The 15,856-nt window shown below is 42.2% G+C and overlaps 1 protein-coding gene across 5 annotated transcripts in view; it reads left to right on the forward strand.

The window, feature by feature from the left end:
* Positions 1 to 2,972: 2,972 nt before the first annotated feature.
* The window catches only part of ube3c (ubiquitin protein ligase E3C), a 169,830-nt gene continuing 156,946 nt past the window's right edge, over positions 2,973 to 15,856 (forward strand). The window contains exons 1-2 of one of the 5 annotated variants that reach the window (XM_078537131.1): positions 2,973 to 3,021; positions 3,976 to 4,077. In XM_078537131.1, the coding sequence (XP_078393257.1) occupies positions 4,012 to 4,077 (66 nt within the window). In that variant the 5' untranslated portion in view covers positions 2,973 to 3,021; positions 3,976 to 4,011. Of the gene's footprint in view, positions 3,022 to 3,041; positions 3,109 to 3,234; positions 3,254 to 3,388; positions 3,498 to 3,877; positions 4,078 to 15,856 lie in introns of those variants that run through there. The other 4 variants (XM_078537136.1, XM_078537147.1, XM_078537141.1 and 1 more) reach the window with 4 other exon arrangements.

Below are 15,856 nucleotides of genomic sequence, written 5' to 3' on the forward strand. Positions count from 1 at the left end.
TGGTGGTGTTGTGAATAGGGAGGAGGAAAGCCTTAGATTACAGGACGATATGGATGGGCTGGTAAGATGGGCAGAGCAGTGCCAAATGGAATTTAATCCCGAGAAGTGTGAGGTGATGCATTTTGGGAGGACTAACACAGCAAGGAAATACCCAATGAATGATAGGACCATAGGAAGTACAGAGGTTCAGAGGGACCTTGGTGTACATGTCCATAGATCCCTGAAGGCAGCAGCACAGGTAGATAAGGTGGTTAAGAAGGCATATGTGATACTTGCCATTATTAGTCGAGGCATAGAATATAAGAGCAGGGAGGTTATGTTGGAGCTGTATAAAATGCTAGTTAGGCCACAGCTGGAGTACTGTGTGCAGTTCTGGTCGCCACACTATAGGAAGGATGTGATTGCACTGGAGAGGGTGCAGAGGAGATTCATCAGGATGTTGCCTGGGCTGGAACGTTTCAGCTATGAAGAGAGGCTGGTTAGGCTAGGGCTGTTTTCCTTAGAGCAGAGAAGGCTGAGGGACCTGATAGAGGTGTACAAAATTATGACGGGCATAGATAGGGTAGGTAGGTCAAAACTTTTCCCCTTAGCAGAGGTATCAATAACCAGGGGGCATATATTTAAGGTAAGGGGCAGGAGATTTAGAGGGGATTTAAGGAAAATCTTTTCACCTAGAGGGTGGTTGGAATCTGGAACACACTGTCTGAGGGGGTGGTAGAGGCAGGAACCCTCACAAGATTTAAGAAGTATTTAGATGAGCACTTGAAATGCCATAGCATACAGGGCTACGGGCCAAGTGCTGGGAAATGGGATTAGGACAGATTGATGCTTGATGGCCGGCATGGACACGATGAGCCGAAGGGCCTGTTTCTATGCTGTATAACTGTATTGTTATTTAATCTCTCCTGCCCTCCACCCCATCATAGAGCTTTTGTTCTTCCTTCCCCCTCCCAATAACTTAAAAATGCTTATATTTCTATCTTTCTTCAGTTTTGATGAAAGATCATTCAACCTAAAACATTAACTCTGTTTCTATCCACAGATGCTGCCAGACCTGCTGAGATTTTCCAGCACCTTCTGTTTTTATTTCAGATCTCCAGCAACTGCAGTATTTTGCTGCCTGACCTGCGAGTTGCTTCATCAATTTTTGTCTTTTAACCAGGGACACTCGGCTGGTAAGTATAATCCTCTATCTGTTGAGGCGCTGGTTAGGCCACAGCTGGAATTTTGTGTACAGTTCTGGTCATCACATCACAGGAAGGACATAATTGCTCTGGAGGGAGTGCAGAGGTGATTTACAAGGATGTTGCCAGGGCTTGGAAATAGCAGCTATGAGAAGTTGGATAGGCCAGAGTTGTTTTCCTTAGAACAGAGGAGGCTAAGGGGATGACCTAATTGAGATGTACAAAATTATGAGGGGCCTAGATCGGGTAGACAACAAAGACTTGTTTCCCATAGCTGACGGGTCAATTACCAGGGGGCATAGATTTAAGGTGATTGGTAGAAGGATTAGAGGGGACATGAGGAAAGACTTTTTCACCCAGAGGGTGCTGGGCATCTGGAATTCACTGCCTAAGTTGGTGGTTGAGGCTGAAAGATACCTGGATCTACACCTGAAGTGTTGTAACCTGCAAAGCTGCAGACTAGGTGCTTGAAAGTGGGATTTTAATGAGTGGCTAGTTTCTTGGCCAGCGCAGGCAAGATGGGCTGAATAGCTTCTTTCTGCACCGTTACTTTTCTATGATTCTATGAGACAGAATGCACAAATGATGTATGAGTAGAATTTATTTTCTGTAAAGCATTTTCAGATGTTTTGGTAAAGAGATCTGATCTGTTGACGATTGAGTAAGCCACTAATGAGATGTACAAACCAAATGCCAATCTATATTAGTTTATTATGTTTGATAATGATTTTTATACCAAGCCTCTTACATAGGATAAAAGCAAAATACTGCGGATGCTAGAAATCTGAAATAAAAACAGAAAGTGCTGGAAAACCACAGCTGGTCTGACAGAGTTAACATTTCGAGTCTGTATGACTTTTCTTCAAACTCTTACTTAAGAGTTTGTCTCATCACTTATGGGACAGTGGGCTCAGCAAGTCTGTGAACTCCCCTTTCCAACCCTACATGCATATCTGTTGATTCCTTGTGTATCCAGTTATCTATCTCAGTCTTGAATATAGTCACTGACTGAGCATCCACAGCCCTTGGGAAGTAGAGAATTCCAAACATTCACAACTGTTTTTAGAAAAAAATTCTCTCCATCTCAGTTCGACCCCTTATCATGAGACAAAGCCCCCTTGTTTTGGACTCTCCAACTGGGAGATGGGGTGGGGACCATCCTCTCCAACATTTACCCCATCAAACACGCACCAGTCAATGCACGAAATCCCATGTCGATTATCTTCCCATTCACTCAACTCCAAGTTTTGGACGGTTCCAAATCCATTGCCACATCATGAAGAACATAAGGATAAAAGAGGTGGGGACATAAAACTGGGTCAAAGGTCATGAGCGTACCCCTCCCTCCGCTGCGTCAGCAATGACATCACCGTCGCGCTGACAATCGCTTCCAAAACAGTCGGTTTGAAATCGGCGACCGCGCGCGAGGGCAAATTCCCGCACACGGCACCGTTACAAATCAACACCAAACTATTCAGAAGTAACGCCACCTTAAAGCTACGAATAAAGACTGGGCACTATCATTTTTTCCCTCCACCTTCTGAATGTCGAAATCGGTTTTAACGCGCTGATCAACCAAATTCTTCACTGGGGCGCCAAGCTCCTTGGAGCCGTGCGCGTGCGTCAGGGGGCGGGACGAGGCGGTCGGGAACGCATGCCGGAGGCGCCTGAAACGGACATCGTGTTGAGCCAATCTCTTGACGGAAGGCTTTGTGGCGTCACAGCAGGGGAAGGCGGGACCTCCGGCAGGGCAGGCGGGCTGAAACGTTTGGAACGAGGCCCGGCTCTGACAGTTTCCGGTGTGTGCTGTTGGTTTCAGTTATAGACGGTGCATCAGGTAAAGGAGCCGGGCTGGGCATAGCAGCGAGGGAAGGAAAGGGGTGGGGGCGTTTGCGGACGGGGCAGGGGGAGGAGGACGGTAACGGTAACCTGTCATCGTAACTTACTTTAAAAATCTTGTGCGCGTGTTTTTTTCAAAACTCTGTTTCTTATCCTTCTTCAAAACGTTTGAGTGACAGGCTCTTGTTGTTTTGAAGCTGATGTTCTATAGAAACTCCCTTGTCTTAAATGTAAGCGGCGTCTTTTGCGTCCTGCTGAGTCATAAAGAAAGAGAAGGGGGAAGAAAAGAGTCCAGTTACTGGCTGACAATTCACTCCACCGGCCAGGCCTCGACATCACGGCCTGTTCCGAGTAGGACAGAGGAAGGCTTTTTCTTTTTCTTTTAATCAAATCACTGCAACACTCTTTACTCGATAGTATTATATACTTTGCCCTCGCCTGGTGTAGATGTAAACCATCTCATCCCCTTTTTCTGTAAGTTACGTGAATTTGGTTGCTGTTAAAACAGGCGCCCCGACTAGAGATGCGGGTTTAGTATACGATTTATTAGGCTTAAGGAGACCTCAGAGCATTGGCAATTCATATTTTACACCTGAACAATAGTTTAATATATATGCTTTGTCACGGTTGGTGTTTAGAATTGCTCCCAGTTCAAATGAAGTGTTTTGCAGACCCAAGAAGAAAAGGAGTGTTGTGATATTGTAATCTAGTGTCCTTCTATAATTAAGTATATAATAGCACAATATATTGTAAATTTGCACTGTCATATGAAACAATTGATAGTTTCCTTTCCTGAGTGGAGGACATTGTTCCAATTGGTGCCACCATTGCTGTTTTAGTCAAGACATTTAGTTTTGTAAGAGCTGATTTTTGAGTTGTGTTCTTTTATGATCTATGTTTAAAATTTTAATTGTTAATGTTTGCTTCATTGGAAATATAATTTCACATATAGGAGCTGTACTTCTGCTAGATGGGATAACGTACAGACATGTTCAGCTTTGAAGGCGATTTCAAAACGCGGCCCAAGGTATCTCTTGGTGGAGCAAGCAAAAAGGTTAGTAATCACTTGCTGTTAGGAAGAAGTTTTAACATATACAATGAATGGATTTAATAATTTAACATTTTGAATTTTAAGTTTAAAAAAAAGGTTGTGGTGATTAGATAATCAGATAAGTCAAGGTGCATATTATAAGGCATTTACATCAGTGAGTTTAGATTATATCAATAGTGAAGTTTGAGTAGTCCATGAATACTTTGTGAACTTCTCACTAAAAAGAAAGGCACTCATCTATATAATGCCTTTCACAAAACCGGCATGTTCTAAAGCAAATGAAGCACTTTTTGGAAATGTCGTGATTGCTATTATGTAGGAAACGTGGCAGCAAATTTCTGCACAGCAAACTCCCACGAATTGTGAATTTGATAATGACCAGCTATTCTTTTTCTGTGATGTTGGTTGAGGGATAAATGTTGACCAGGACAGTACATTGGTGGTTATTCATTTCTAATGTGTACAAGAATGTGTTAGTTTGAAGGTACTTGAATGTGGAGGAGAGTTAACTTCACATTTTGCTGCTGTGCACTGCATTGTATACAAAATCACTTTCAGTTTTTGTTACTGATTTGAAGAATGTTCAGTAAGTTATGTTTGTCAAAACTGTAGTATTGTTCTTTCACTGATCATCCCAAACAGATTTTAGTTGCTTTATTTCAGCTTCATATAATGATTCAAAAAGCCTGGTCATGCAAACTGATCTTTGCAAGTGCACTATGTACCAATCAAAAATTCGAGTTGCCTCTAATGCATTGTGTGGTGGTAGAACTGTGCACCTAAGTAATTTGAAAAGTATAAGATGAGCTTGTTTGTCTAATTATGGGTAGTGTACATTATTGTGCAGCTATAATTGCAGCTAGAACGATGGCTGGTTTTTGATGCATTATCTGCTCCACAAGTCACAGTAATGCAATGTTGTACCTGTTGTAAATATATATTGTATAGAGCCAACAGTTTCCTTTATACTTGGAAAATGTTGTCATCAGTTGTTACACTTTTTCGGTTTCATGGTGCAAGGCTAAAGGGAGAGGTAATAGGACAAACATAGAAACCTAATGTGTCTAGAGGACATGTGAATAGCAGATTAGCTACCGTCTGAATGAAAAGTAAAGGTAATAAGAAAGAAATGAGATGCACTACAGGAACTCATCAAGCCCCCTTGGACAACACCTTCCCATCCCACAATCGTTACCATCTAGAAGGACAAGGGCAGCGGGCACATGGGAACACCGCCATTTGGAAGTTCCCCTCCAAGCCACTCACTATCCTGACTTGGAACCATATCGCCGTTCTTTCACTGTTGCTGGGCCAAAATCCTGGAACTCACTCGATTACACCCACAGTGCAGTTTCTACAATACATGGACTGCAGCAGTTCAAGAGGCAGCTGACTACCACCTTAAGGGAAATTAGGGATAGGCAATAAATGCTGGCCCAGCCAGCGACACCCATGCCCCATGAACGAATAACAAAAAAAGCGAACCAGCATACAAACACAAAATAATTGGGGCTGAGGTTATGATCTAAAATTGTTGAACACAATGTTGAGTCCAGAAGGCTGTAAAGTGCCGAGTTGAAAGATGAGGTCTATTCCTTGAGCTTGTGTTGAGCTTCATTGTAACACTGTAGCAGGCCGAGGACAGAAAGGCCAGAGTGAGGACAAGGTGGAGAATTAAAATGACAGGAGACTGACAGCTTGGGTCACGTTTAAGCACTGAATGGAAGTGTACCACATAGCGGTCATCCAGTTTGCATTTTTCTTCCCCAAGTGTAGAAGCTACATCGTGAGCAGCGAATACAGCATATTAATTTGAAAGAAATGCAAGTAAATTGCTGTTTCACCTGGAAGGAGTGTTTGGGTTCTTGGCTGATAAGGGAAGAGGTAAAGGGCGGTTGTTGCATCTCCTTTTTCACGGAAAGGTGCCGCAGGAAAGGGATGGAGTGGGAGTGGCTGAGGGGTGGGCCAGGATATTGCAGAGGGAATGGTCCTTTTGGAATATGGGGAGGGGAACTGAGGATTCGTGGTTGACGGGTCCCTTGATCTTGTCTATCATATTTCACACATTTCTGCTCTTGCCCTTTGCCTCCCTCCCAGAACCATAATAGAATTACATAGGAACACAGGAGCAGGAGAAGGCCATTCAGCCCATCAAGCCTTCTCTGCCATTCAAAATGACCATGGCTGATCATCCACTTCAATGCCTTCTTTCCACACTTTCCCCATATCCCTTTATGTCATTGGTAATTAGAAATCTGTCAATTTCTTCTTTAAACATACTCCCTGACTGAGCTTCCACAGCCCTGGGGTAGAGAATTCCAGAGATTTGCAACCCTCTTTTTAAAATAAAAAGAAGAAAATTTTCTCCACACCTTGGTCCTAAGTGGCTTCCCCCTTATCTTGAAATTGTGTCCCCAGGTTCAGGACTCCCCAACTAGGGGAAAGAATTTTTAAAAATGTTTTTATTCATTCTTGGGATGTGGGCTTCACTGACTGGGCCAGCATTTATTGCCCATCCCTAATTGTCCTTGAGAAGGTGGTGGTGAGCTCCTTTCTTGAACCGCTGCAATCCATGTGGTATAGGTACACCCACAGTGCTGTTAGGAAGGGAGTTCCAGGATTTTGACCCAGCAACAGCGAAGGAATGGCGATATAGTTCCAAGTCAGGACGGTGTGTGACTTGGAGAGGAACTTATCTTGTCCTCACCAGCCTTCACATTCAACAGATCGCCCTCTGCCATTTCTGCCATTGCAGTATCCTGCCACCGCCAAACACTGACGATCTATGCAAGTTTAGCATAAATTCTCTGCCTTTGAATTCTGTTCCTCTAATAATAAACTCCAGTACTTCATTGACACTTTTTTCTAGCTGTATTAACCTGTGTTCCAATTTTAATACAAACTTATGAATTAGGAACAGGCGTAGGCCACTCGAGCCTACTCTGTCATTCAATAAGATCATGGTTGATCTGATTTTTAACCTTGACTTCACATTCCTGCCTCCCTCTGATAGCCTTTCACCCCCTTGCTTATCAAGAATTTATCTACCTCCGCCTGAAAGATATTCAAGGACTCTGCCTCAACCACCTTTTGAGGAAGAGAATTCCAAAGTCCTACAACTCTTTGAGAGGAAAAAAAATTCTCATCTCTGCAATAAATGGGCGATCCCTTATATTTAAACAGTGACCCCTCGATCTAGATTTATCCTTTCCACCGCCACTTTGTCAAGACCCTTCAGGTTCTTATATGTTTCATTCAAGTCGCCTCTTACTCTCCTAAACTCCAGCCTAGCCTGTCCAGCTTTCCCTCATAAGACAACCTGCCCACTCCAGGTGTCAGTCTAGTAAACCTTCTCTGAACTGCTAATGTATTCACATTTTTCCTTAAATAAAGAGAGCAGTACCATACACAGTACTCCTAATGTGGTTTCACCAATGCCCTGTATAACTGAAGCATTGTATTCAAATCCCCTCGCAATAAATGATAACATTCTATTAGCTTTGCGAATTACTTGCTGCACCTGCATACTATCCTTTTGCGATTGACGTGAAAGGACATCCAGATTCCTCTGTCCTCAGCTCTGCAATCTCTCTCCATTTATATAATATGCCTTTTTTTTATTATTCGTCCTGCCAAAATGGACAACTTCACAAATTCCCACATTATACTCCATTCGTCAGATAATAGGCCACTCACCTTACCTATCTATAACCTTTGGTAGCCTCCTATATCCCCTTCACAACTTACTTTCCTACCTATCTTTGTTTCATCAGCAAATTTAGCAACCATACCATTGGTCACTTCATCTAAATCATTGTAAAGAATTGATGCCCCAGCACTGATCCCTGTGGCACACACTTGTCACATCCTGTCAACCAGAGAATTAACTATTTATGCCGACTGTTTCCTGTTAGTTAGTCAATATGATATCCGTACCAATACGTTACCCCCTACACCGTGAGCTTTTATTTTCTGCAATAACCTTTAATGAGGCACCTTATCAAATGCCTTCTGGAAATCCAAGTACAGTACATCCACTGGTTCCCCTTTATCGATAACATCTGTTACTTCAAAGAACTCCAATAAATTGGTTAAACATGATTTCCCTTTCACAAAACCATGTTGACTCTGCCTGATTACGTTGAATTTATCTAAGTGCCCTATTAGAATGTCGTTAATAATAGTTTCTAACATTTCCCTGTGACAGGTGTTAAGGTAACTGGCCTGTAGTTTCCTGCTTTCTGTCTCCGGCACACCGCGCGCGCGGCCCCCCCCCCCCCCCCCCCCCCCCCCCCACCTTTTTGAATAAAGGAGTTACATTTGCTATTTTCCAATCTAATGGTTCCTTTCTCGAATCTAGGGAATTTTGGAAAATTAGAATCAATGCATCAATTATCTCACTAGCCACTTCTTTTAGGACCCTAGGATGAAATCCATCAGGACCTGGGAACTTGTCAATCTCCCGTTCCAATAATTTGCTAAGTACTACTTCCTGGGTGATTTAATTTTCTTGACCCTACCTGCCTTCCATTTCCTGATTTACAGCTATTTCTGGGATGTTACTTGTATCCTCTATAGTGAAAACTGATGCAAAATACCTATTCAGTTCATCTGCTATCTCCTCATTCTCCATTAACTCCCCAGACTTTCTCTCTCCAAAGGACCAATGCTCACTTTAACTCTTCTTTAAATATCGAAAGGAACTCTTGCTGTCTGTCTTTATTTTGAGCTAGCTTTCCCTTGTATTCTAATTTTTACCTCCTTATCAATCTTTTTGCTGTTTTTATATTCTGTCCAATCTTCTGACCTGGCACCCTGCAATTATATGCCTTTTCTTTAAGTTTGATACCTTCTTTAATTTATTTATTCCACCATGGATAGTGGATCCTCCTCTTAGAATTTTTCTTTCTTTTTGAAATGTATGTATTCTGAAATATCCCCTTGAATGTCTGCCACTGCACCTGTATTGACTTGTCCCCTAACCTAAATTGCCAGTTCACTTTAGCTAGCTCTGCTTTCATGCTCTTGTAATTAGCCTTATTTAAGTTTAAAATACTAGCCTTAGACCCACTCTTCTCTTCCTCATCTGAATGTAAAAGTCAATCATAATATGATCACTGCTACCTATGGGTGCCTTCCTATCTCATTGCCCAATACCAGGTCTCGTATAGCCTGCTCCTCAGTTGGGTCCATAATGTTCTGATCTAAGAAACCATCCTGAAAACATTCTATGAATTCCTCATCTAGGCTACCGTTGCCCATTTGGTTGCTCCACTCTATATGTAGATTAAAGTCCCCCATTATGATCACTGTACCTTTCTGACAAGCTTCCACTGTCTCTTCTTTGATACCCCGTCCTACAGGTGAATATTGTTAGGAGGCCTGTGCACCACTCCCACAAGCAATTTCTTGCCTTTATCACTCCTCGCCTTTACCCAAACTGCTTCTATATCCTAGTTTCTTGAGCTTAGCTCATCCCTCTCTATTGTGCTAATGTCATCTTTAGTTAACAGAGCCACCCGTCCACTTTTTCCTAACTTCCTGTCATTCCTGAAAGTCACATACTCTTCGATATTCAGGTCCCAATCTATGGCATCCTGCAGCCAAGTCTCTGTAATAGCTATTCGATCATACTTAGTGCAATATCAGTTCATCTGTTTTGTTTCGAATGCTATGTGCATTCAGACACAGAGCCAGTTATGAATGTTTTTAAAGTCGACCCAGAGATCCTCTCATGCCTTTACCCCATTTAGATGCTTGTTTTCCAAGGAATAACTGACTTCCTTATCCGTCCTACCAAAATGCACTATCTCATTCTTATCTATATTGAAATTAACTTGCTGTCTAGGTGAGCTCTGCTACTAACTTCATGCACAAGCAAGGCTGGCACCTTCTATAAATTAGTGTTAGATGCTATTAATGTTTCTTCATCATTGTTGATGGTGGGGTTGGGGGGAGGTTGTGGATTGCATCTTAAGTAAAGTTGGAAGCCTTTTTAGATCTATAAGAACAATACAAAACATTTTTAACGCTCTACACATTAAATACTTAGTATCTACCAGCTGGGAGGAATGGCTGAATCTGGTCTTTTGTCTCTTGATGTGGAAGAGATGATGACTCCCATTTGCATCTTCCAGAGTTCATTTTTTTTGAGAGGAAGTTGATCAGCTTTCTTGGGTAAACTTTGGTTTCGTTCAAGATGATGTGATTTGGGAACTATACAGTCAGATTTAGTCTGGTTAGATGAGCTCAAATGGACTAGGTGGCCTACATATCATTCTGTTTGTATATGGATTGTGATATTTCTTGCATTTACCTTATTATAAGCCCTGTATTGCATCTTTTTAATGGCACTTTGGTCTGTTTTATGCCCTAGGAAGATTGCCTCACCTGCCCCTATTTAAAATAGTTGCAATATCTGTTTTGAAACTTTGAACAATTGATTCACAAATTCAAATCGAGTAAGAATAAATATCTCCATTCATTATTAAGTCCTATCTTGAGGTGGTTCTCCGCTGCTACCTGTTTTTCTATCTTTGCAGTATATGTAGAAGAGTCTGTGCTTATTGTAAACTGTATAAAATATGTGGAGATATGTTTCCCTCTTGATCCTAGCCAAAAATGTTAAAAATTACATTTGATTTGTCCAAGTGTGTTACTTTGTGCCCATATTAGTTGATTAGTGTTAAGCCACCTTTTGGTTATTCAATTTCAATTGGTATTCTGCCGCTTGGTTACTTTTGTAATCTGTCACCATCTTGAATCATAAATGCCCTGACATTTGCTATGGCATTTGCATTTCCTTGTATGGCGCTCAGTTGATTTTTTATTAGTGAGGAAGGAGTCTAAGTCCCTCAGAACTGATGATTTGCTGTGGAATTTGGGTTTTCTCCTTTTTTAGGTAGCTTTGTTTTATTTCTTGAATAATAGAAGCAGAAAATACTTAGCAGTGCCAATCTGATTTTGTGCAAGAGTAACTTCACAGAATTTTAACGGCACAGAAAGAGGCCATTTGGCCCATCGTGCCTGCACCAGCTCTCCAAATGAACATTATGACCTACTGCCATTGCCCTGCCTTTTCCCCTGTACCCTTGCGCATTGTTTCTGTTCAAATAACCATCTAATGCCCTCTTCAATGCCTTAATTGCCTCCACCACATTTCCAGGCAGTGCATTCCAGGCCCAAACCACTCATTGTGTGAATAAGTTTTTTCTCATGTCACATTTGCTTCTTTTGCAAATCACTTTAAATCTGTGCCCCCTCGTTCTTGATCCTTTTACGAACGGGAGCAGCTTCTCCCTATCTACTTTGTCCGGCCCCCTCTTAGCCACCTTCTCTCCAAGGAGAACAGTTCCAACCTCCAATCTATCCTCATAGCTTAAGTTTCTCATCCCTGGAACCATACTTGTAAAGCTCTCCTGCACTCTCTCCAATGTGTTCACATCCTTCCTATAATGTGCCGCCCAGAACTGTGCACAATATTCCAGCTGAAGTCTAATGAGTGTCTTATATAAATACAGCATAAATCCCTGCTCTTGGACTCTATGTCCCTATTAACAAAGCCCAGAATACTATGCTTTATTAACTGCTCTCTCCTCCTGTCCTGCCACCTTCAATCATCTATGCACATATACACCCAAGTCTTTCTGCTCCTGCACCCTCTTCAAAATTTCACCCCTTATTTTATAATTGTCTGTTCAGGTTCTTCCTCCCAAAATGCATCACGTCACACTTCTCTGCATTGAACTTCATCTTCCCCCTATCTGCCCACTCCACCAACTTGTCTATGTCCTCTTGAAGTTCCACACCGTCCCCCTCACAGTTCACAACACTCCCAAGCTTCGTATCATCTGCAAACTTTGAAATTGTCCCCTGCACACGAAGATTTAGATCATTAATATATATCAGGAAAAGCAAGGGTCCCAATACCGACCCCTGGGAACTCCACTACAAACCTTCCTCCAGCCTGAAAATTATCCATTGACCATTACTCTCTGCTTCCTATTTTTCAGCCAATTTTGTATCTACGTTGCTACTGTCCCTTTTATTCCATGAGCAATAACTTTTCTCACAAGTCTGTTGTGTGGCACTGTGTCAAGTGCCTTTTGAAAGTCCATGTACACTGCATCAACAGCATTACCCTCAGCGACCTTTTCTCAAGTTAGTTAAACACGATTTCCCCTTAAGGAAGAGTCAACATGGATTTCTAATCAACCCATATTTTTCCATGTGACTACTAATTCTTTCCTAAATAATTGTTTCCAGAATATTGCCCACCACTGAAGTGACTCTGACTCTATTTGCTGGGCTTATCCTTCCAGAGAGATGTAAGCATTAGAGTAGTTATAATGGGGGACTTTAATTACCCTAATGTAGACTGGGACAGTGGTAGTGAACAAGGGGGTAATGTTTGCAATTCTCCAGTTCACTGGCACCACCCCCGAGTCTAGGGAAGACTAAAAGACTATGGCCAGTGCCCCTGCAATTTCTACCCTCACTTCCTTCAATATCCATGGATGCATCTCATCCGGTCCCTGTGCCTTGTCAACTTTTAAGTACTGGCAGTCTATTCAACACTTCCTCCTTGTCAATTTTGAACCCTTCTAGTGACAGAGTTTCCTCGTCTGTCACCATGGCCTGGTTAGCATCCACCCCCTTCACAAAGACAGATCATTTAATGCCTTAGCCATGGCCACTTCTTCCATGCGTAAATTCCTTTTTAGGTCACTAATCGGCCCTACTCCTCCGCTTACCACCCTTTTACTATTTATATGTCTATAGGAAACTTTGGGATTCCCCTTTATGTTGGCTGCCAGTCTTTTCTTATTATCCTCTTTCCTTCTCTGTTTCTTCACCTCCCCTCTGAAGCTTCTGTATTCCTCTTGGTTCTCAATTGTATTTTCTACCTGTCATAAGCACACTTTTTCTTCTTTATCTTAATTTCAACCTCCTTTTTCATCCAGGGAGCTCTGAATTTGTTTACCCTATCTTTCCCTTTCAATGGAATATACCTTGACTATGCCAAAACCAATCCTTGTTTGAAGGTAGCCCATTGTTCACCTACAGTTTTTCCTGCCGATCTTTTGTTTCAGTCTGTCTGGCCCAGCTCCGTTCTTGCCCCATCGAAGCTGGCTCTCGTCCAGTTAATTATTCTTACTCTGGGTTGCCTATCCTCTTTTTCTATCAGCATCCTAACATGTACAATGCAATGATCACTGTCTCCTACATGTTACCCCACTGACACTTGATCTGCTTGGCCCACCTCATTTTCAAGCACCAGGTCCAACAGTGTGTCTTTTCTTGTTGGATTAGACACATACTGCTGTAGAAAATTCTCCTGAACAAAATCTCAGAACTTTTGCCCCCCTCTGCCCTTTACACTACCACCCTCCCAGTCAACATTCGGGTAATTAAAGTCCCCCATTATAACTGCTCTATAATGCTTGAATCTCTCTGTAATTTCCCTGCAGATTTGCTCTTCTATGTCCTTCTCACTATTAGGAGGTCTATAGACTACACCGAGCAATGTAATTGCACCCTTTTGTTCCTTAACTCTAGCCAAATTGATTCTGTCCTTGAAACCTCTGGGGCATCCTCTTTCTCCAGCACTGCAATGCTCTCTTTAACCAATACCGCCACTCCTCCTTTCCTATCTTTTCTGAACACCTTGTATGCAGGAATATTTAACACCCAGTTCTGCCCTTCCTTGAGCCAGGTCTCTCTTATCGCCACAACACCTGTTTCCACATGGCAATCTGAGCCTGTAACTCCCTAATCTTATTTACTATATACTCCGTGCATTCACATGCATGCATAGTAACCCTGATTTAGATTTTGTTACTTTCTCTCTTGCCCAAATATTAACGTAGTATTCTCTATACTAGTGCTATCTGTCCCTCCCAGTATTTTGTGCCCCCTGGCATTCCTCTCTCTAATATTTTCTCTTGGTTCCCACACCTCTGCTAGTTAGTTTAAAGCCCTCCCAACAGCACAAACAAAATGCCCCACAAGGAACTCAGTCCCAGCTCTGTTTGGGTGCAATCCGTCCGGCTTGTACAGGTGCGATCTCCACCAGAGCCAGTCCCAATGTCCCAGGAATCTAAAGCCCTCCCTCCTGCACCATCTTTCCAGCAATGCATTCACCTGCCTTATCCTCCTATTTCTGTACTCACTGGCACGTGGCACTGGGAGTAATCTGGAGAATACTACATTTGAGATCCTGCTTGCTAATTTTCTACCTAGCTCCCTAAATTCTGATTGCAGGACTATATCCACCTTCCTACCTAAGTCATTGGTACCAACGTGGACCATGACCTATGGCTGATCACCCTCCCCCAGAAGAATGTCCTGCAGCCGCTCTGTGAGATCCTTGACCCTGACACCGACACCAGGGAGGTAACATACCATCCTGGAGTCACGTCTACAGCCATAGAAACTTGTATTATGTTGTCTTACATTTTTAAGCTGGGGTATGAAGACAGAGCTGGCTAAAGTGAACTGGGAAATTTGGCTAAGGGATAAGTCAGTAGGAGTGCAGTGGCAGACATTTAAGGAGATATTTCATAACACAGCAAAGATTGTTTCCAGTAAGAAAGAGAGACTCTAGGAGAAGGATGCACTAAGGAAGTTAAAGATGGTATCAAATTGAAAGAAAAAGCGTGCAATTCTGCAGAGGTTAGTCATCGGTCAGAAGATTGGACAAAATTTAAAATTCAGCCAGGAATGACTAATGGAAGAGGGAGAAATCAAAGTGTGGGGGGATAGCTAGCTTGGAAACATAGAAACCTTTTCTATCTGATTTTAAAAGCATTTAAAAGGAAAAGAGCGAATCAAGTGAGCATTGGTGTTCTCAAGAGGCTGACGAGTGCCCGGGACCTGAAGGACTTCATCCTAGGGTCTTAAGAGAAGTGGCTGTGGAGATAGTAGATGCATTTGTTATAATCTTCCAAAATTCCCTTTATCCTGGAAAGGCCCCATCAGATCGGAAAATAGTTAATGTAGCTCCTCTATTCAGGAAAGGGAGACGGAAAGCAGGGAACGACAGGCCAGTTAGCCTGACATCTGTCATAGGAAAAATGCCAGAATCTATTATTCATGAGGTCGTAGTGGGTCACTTCGATAATCTTAATGCGATCAGACAGAGTCAACATGGTTTTGCGGGAAATCATGTTTGACTAATTTATTTAAGTGCTTGTTACTTTCTCAAAGAAATGTTGATAAAGGAGAAACTGTAGACGTGGTGTATTTGGATTTCCAAAAGGCATTTGATAAAGGTGTCACATCAAAGATTACTACATAAAAAAAGAGCTCATTTTATAGTGGGTAAGATATTAGCATGGATAGAGGATTGGTTAGCTAACAGAAAGCAGAAAGGGGGGATAAATGGGCCATTTATGGGTCACTGTTAACCAATGGCGTCTCACAGGGATCAACCTATATCATATATTTGGCCTCTTCATCCAAGTTATGGTAGCTAAATTTGCTGATGTCACAAAGATAGGTAAGAGAATAAGTTGTGAAATGGACCTCATGAGTCTGCAAAGGGATATAGATAGGTTCAATGACTGGGCAAAAATTTGACAGATGGAGCATAATGTGGGAAAATGTAGACTTGCCCACTTCCACAGGAAGAAGAGAGAAACAACATATTATTTAACTAGAGAGAGATCACAGAACTCTGCGGTACAGAGGGAGCTGGATATTCTGGTACATGACTCTCAAAAAAAAAAGTTAGAATGCAGGTGCAGCAAGTGATTAGGAAGGCAAATGGAATGTTGACGTT

This window comes from Cetorhinus maximus, chromosome 3 (assembly GCF_964194155.1).
Source record: "Cetorhinus maximus chromosome 3, sCetMax3.hap1.1, whole genome shotgun sequence".
Lineage (NCBI taxonomy): Eukaryota > Metazoa > Chordata > Chondrichthyes > Lamniformes > Cetorhinidae > Cetorhinus > Cetorhinus maximus.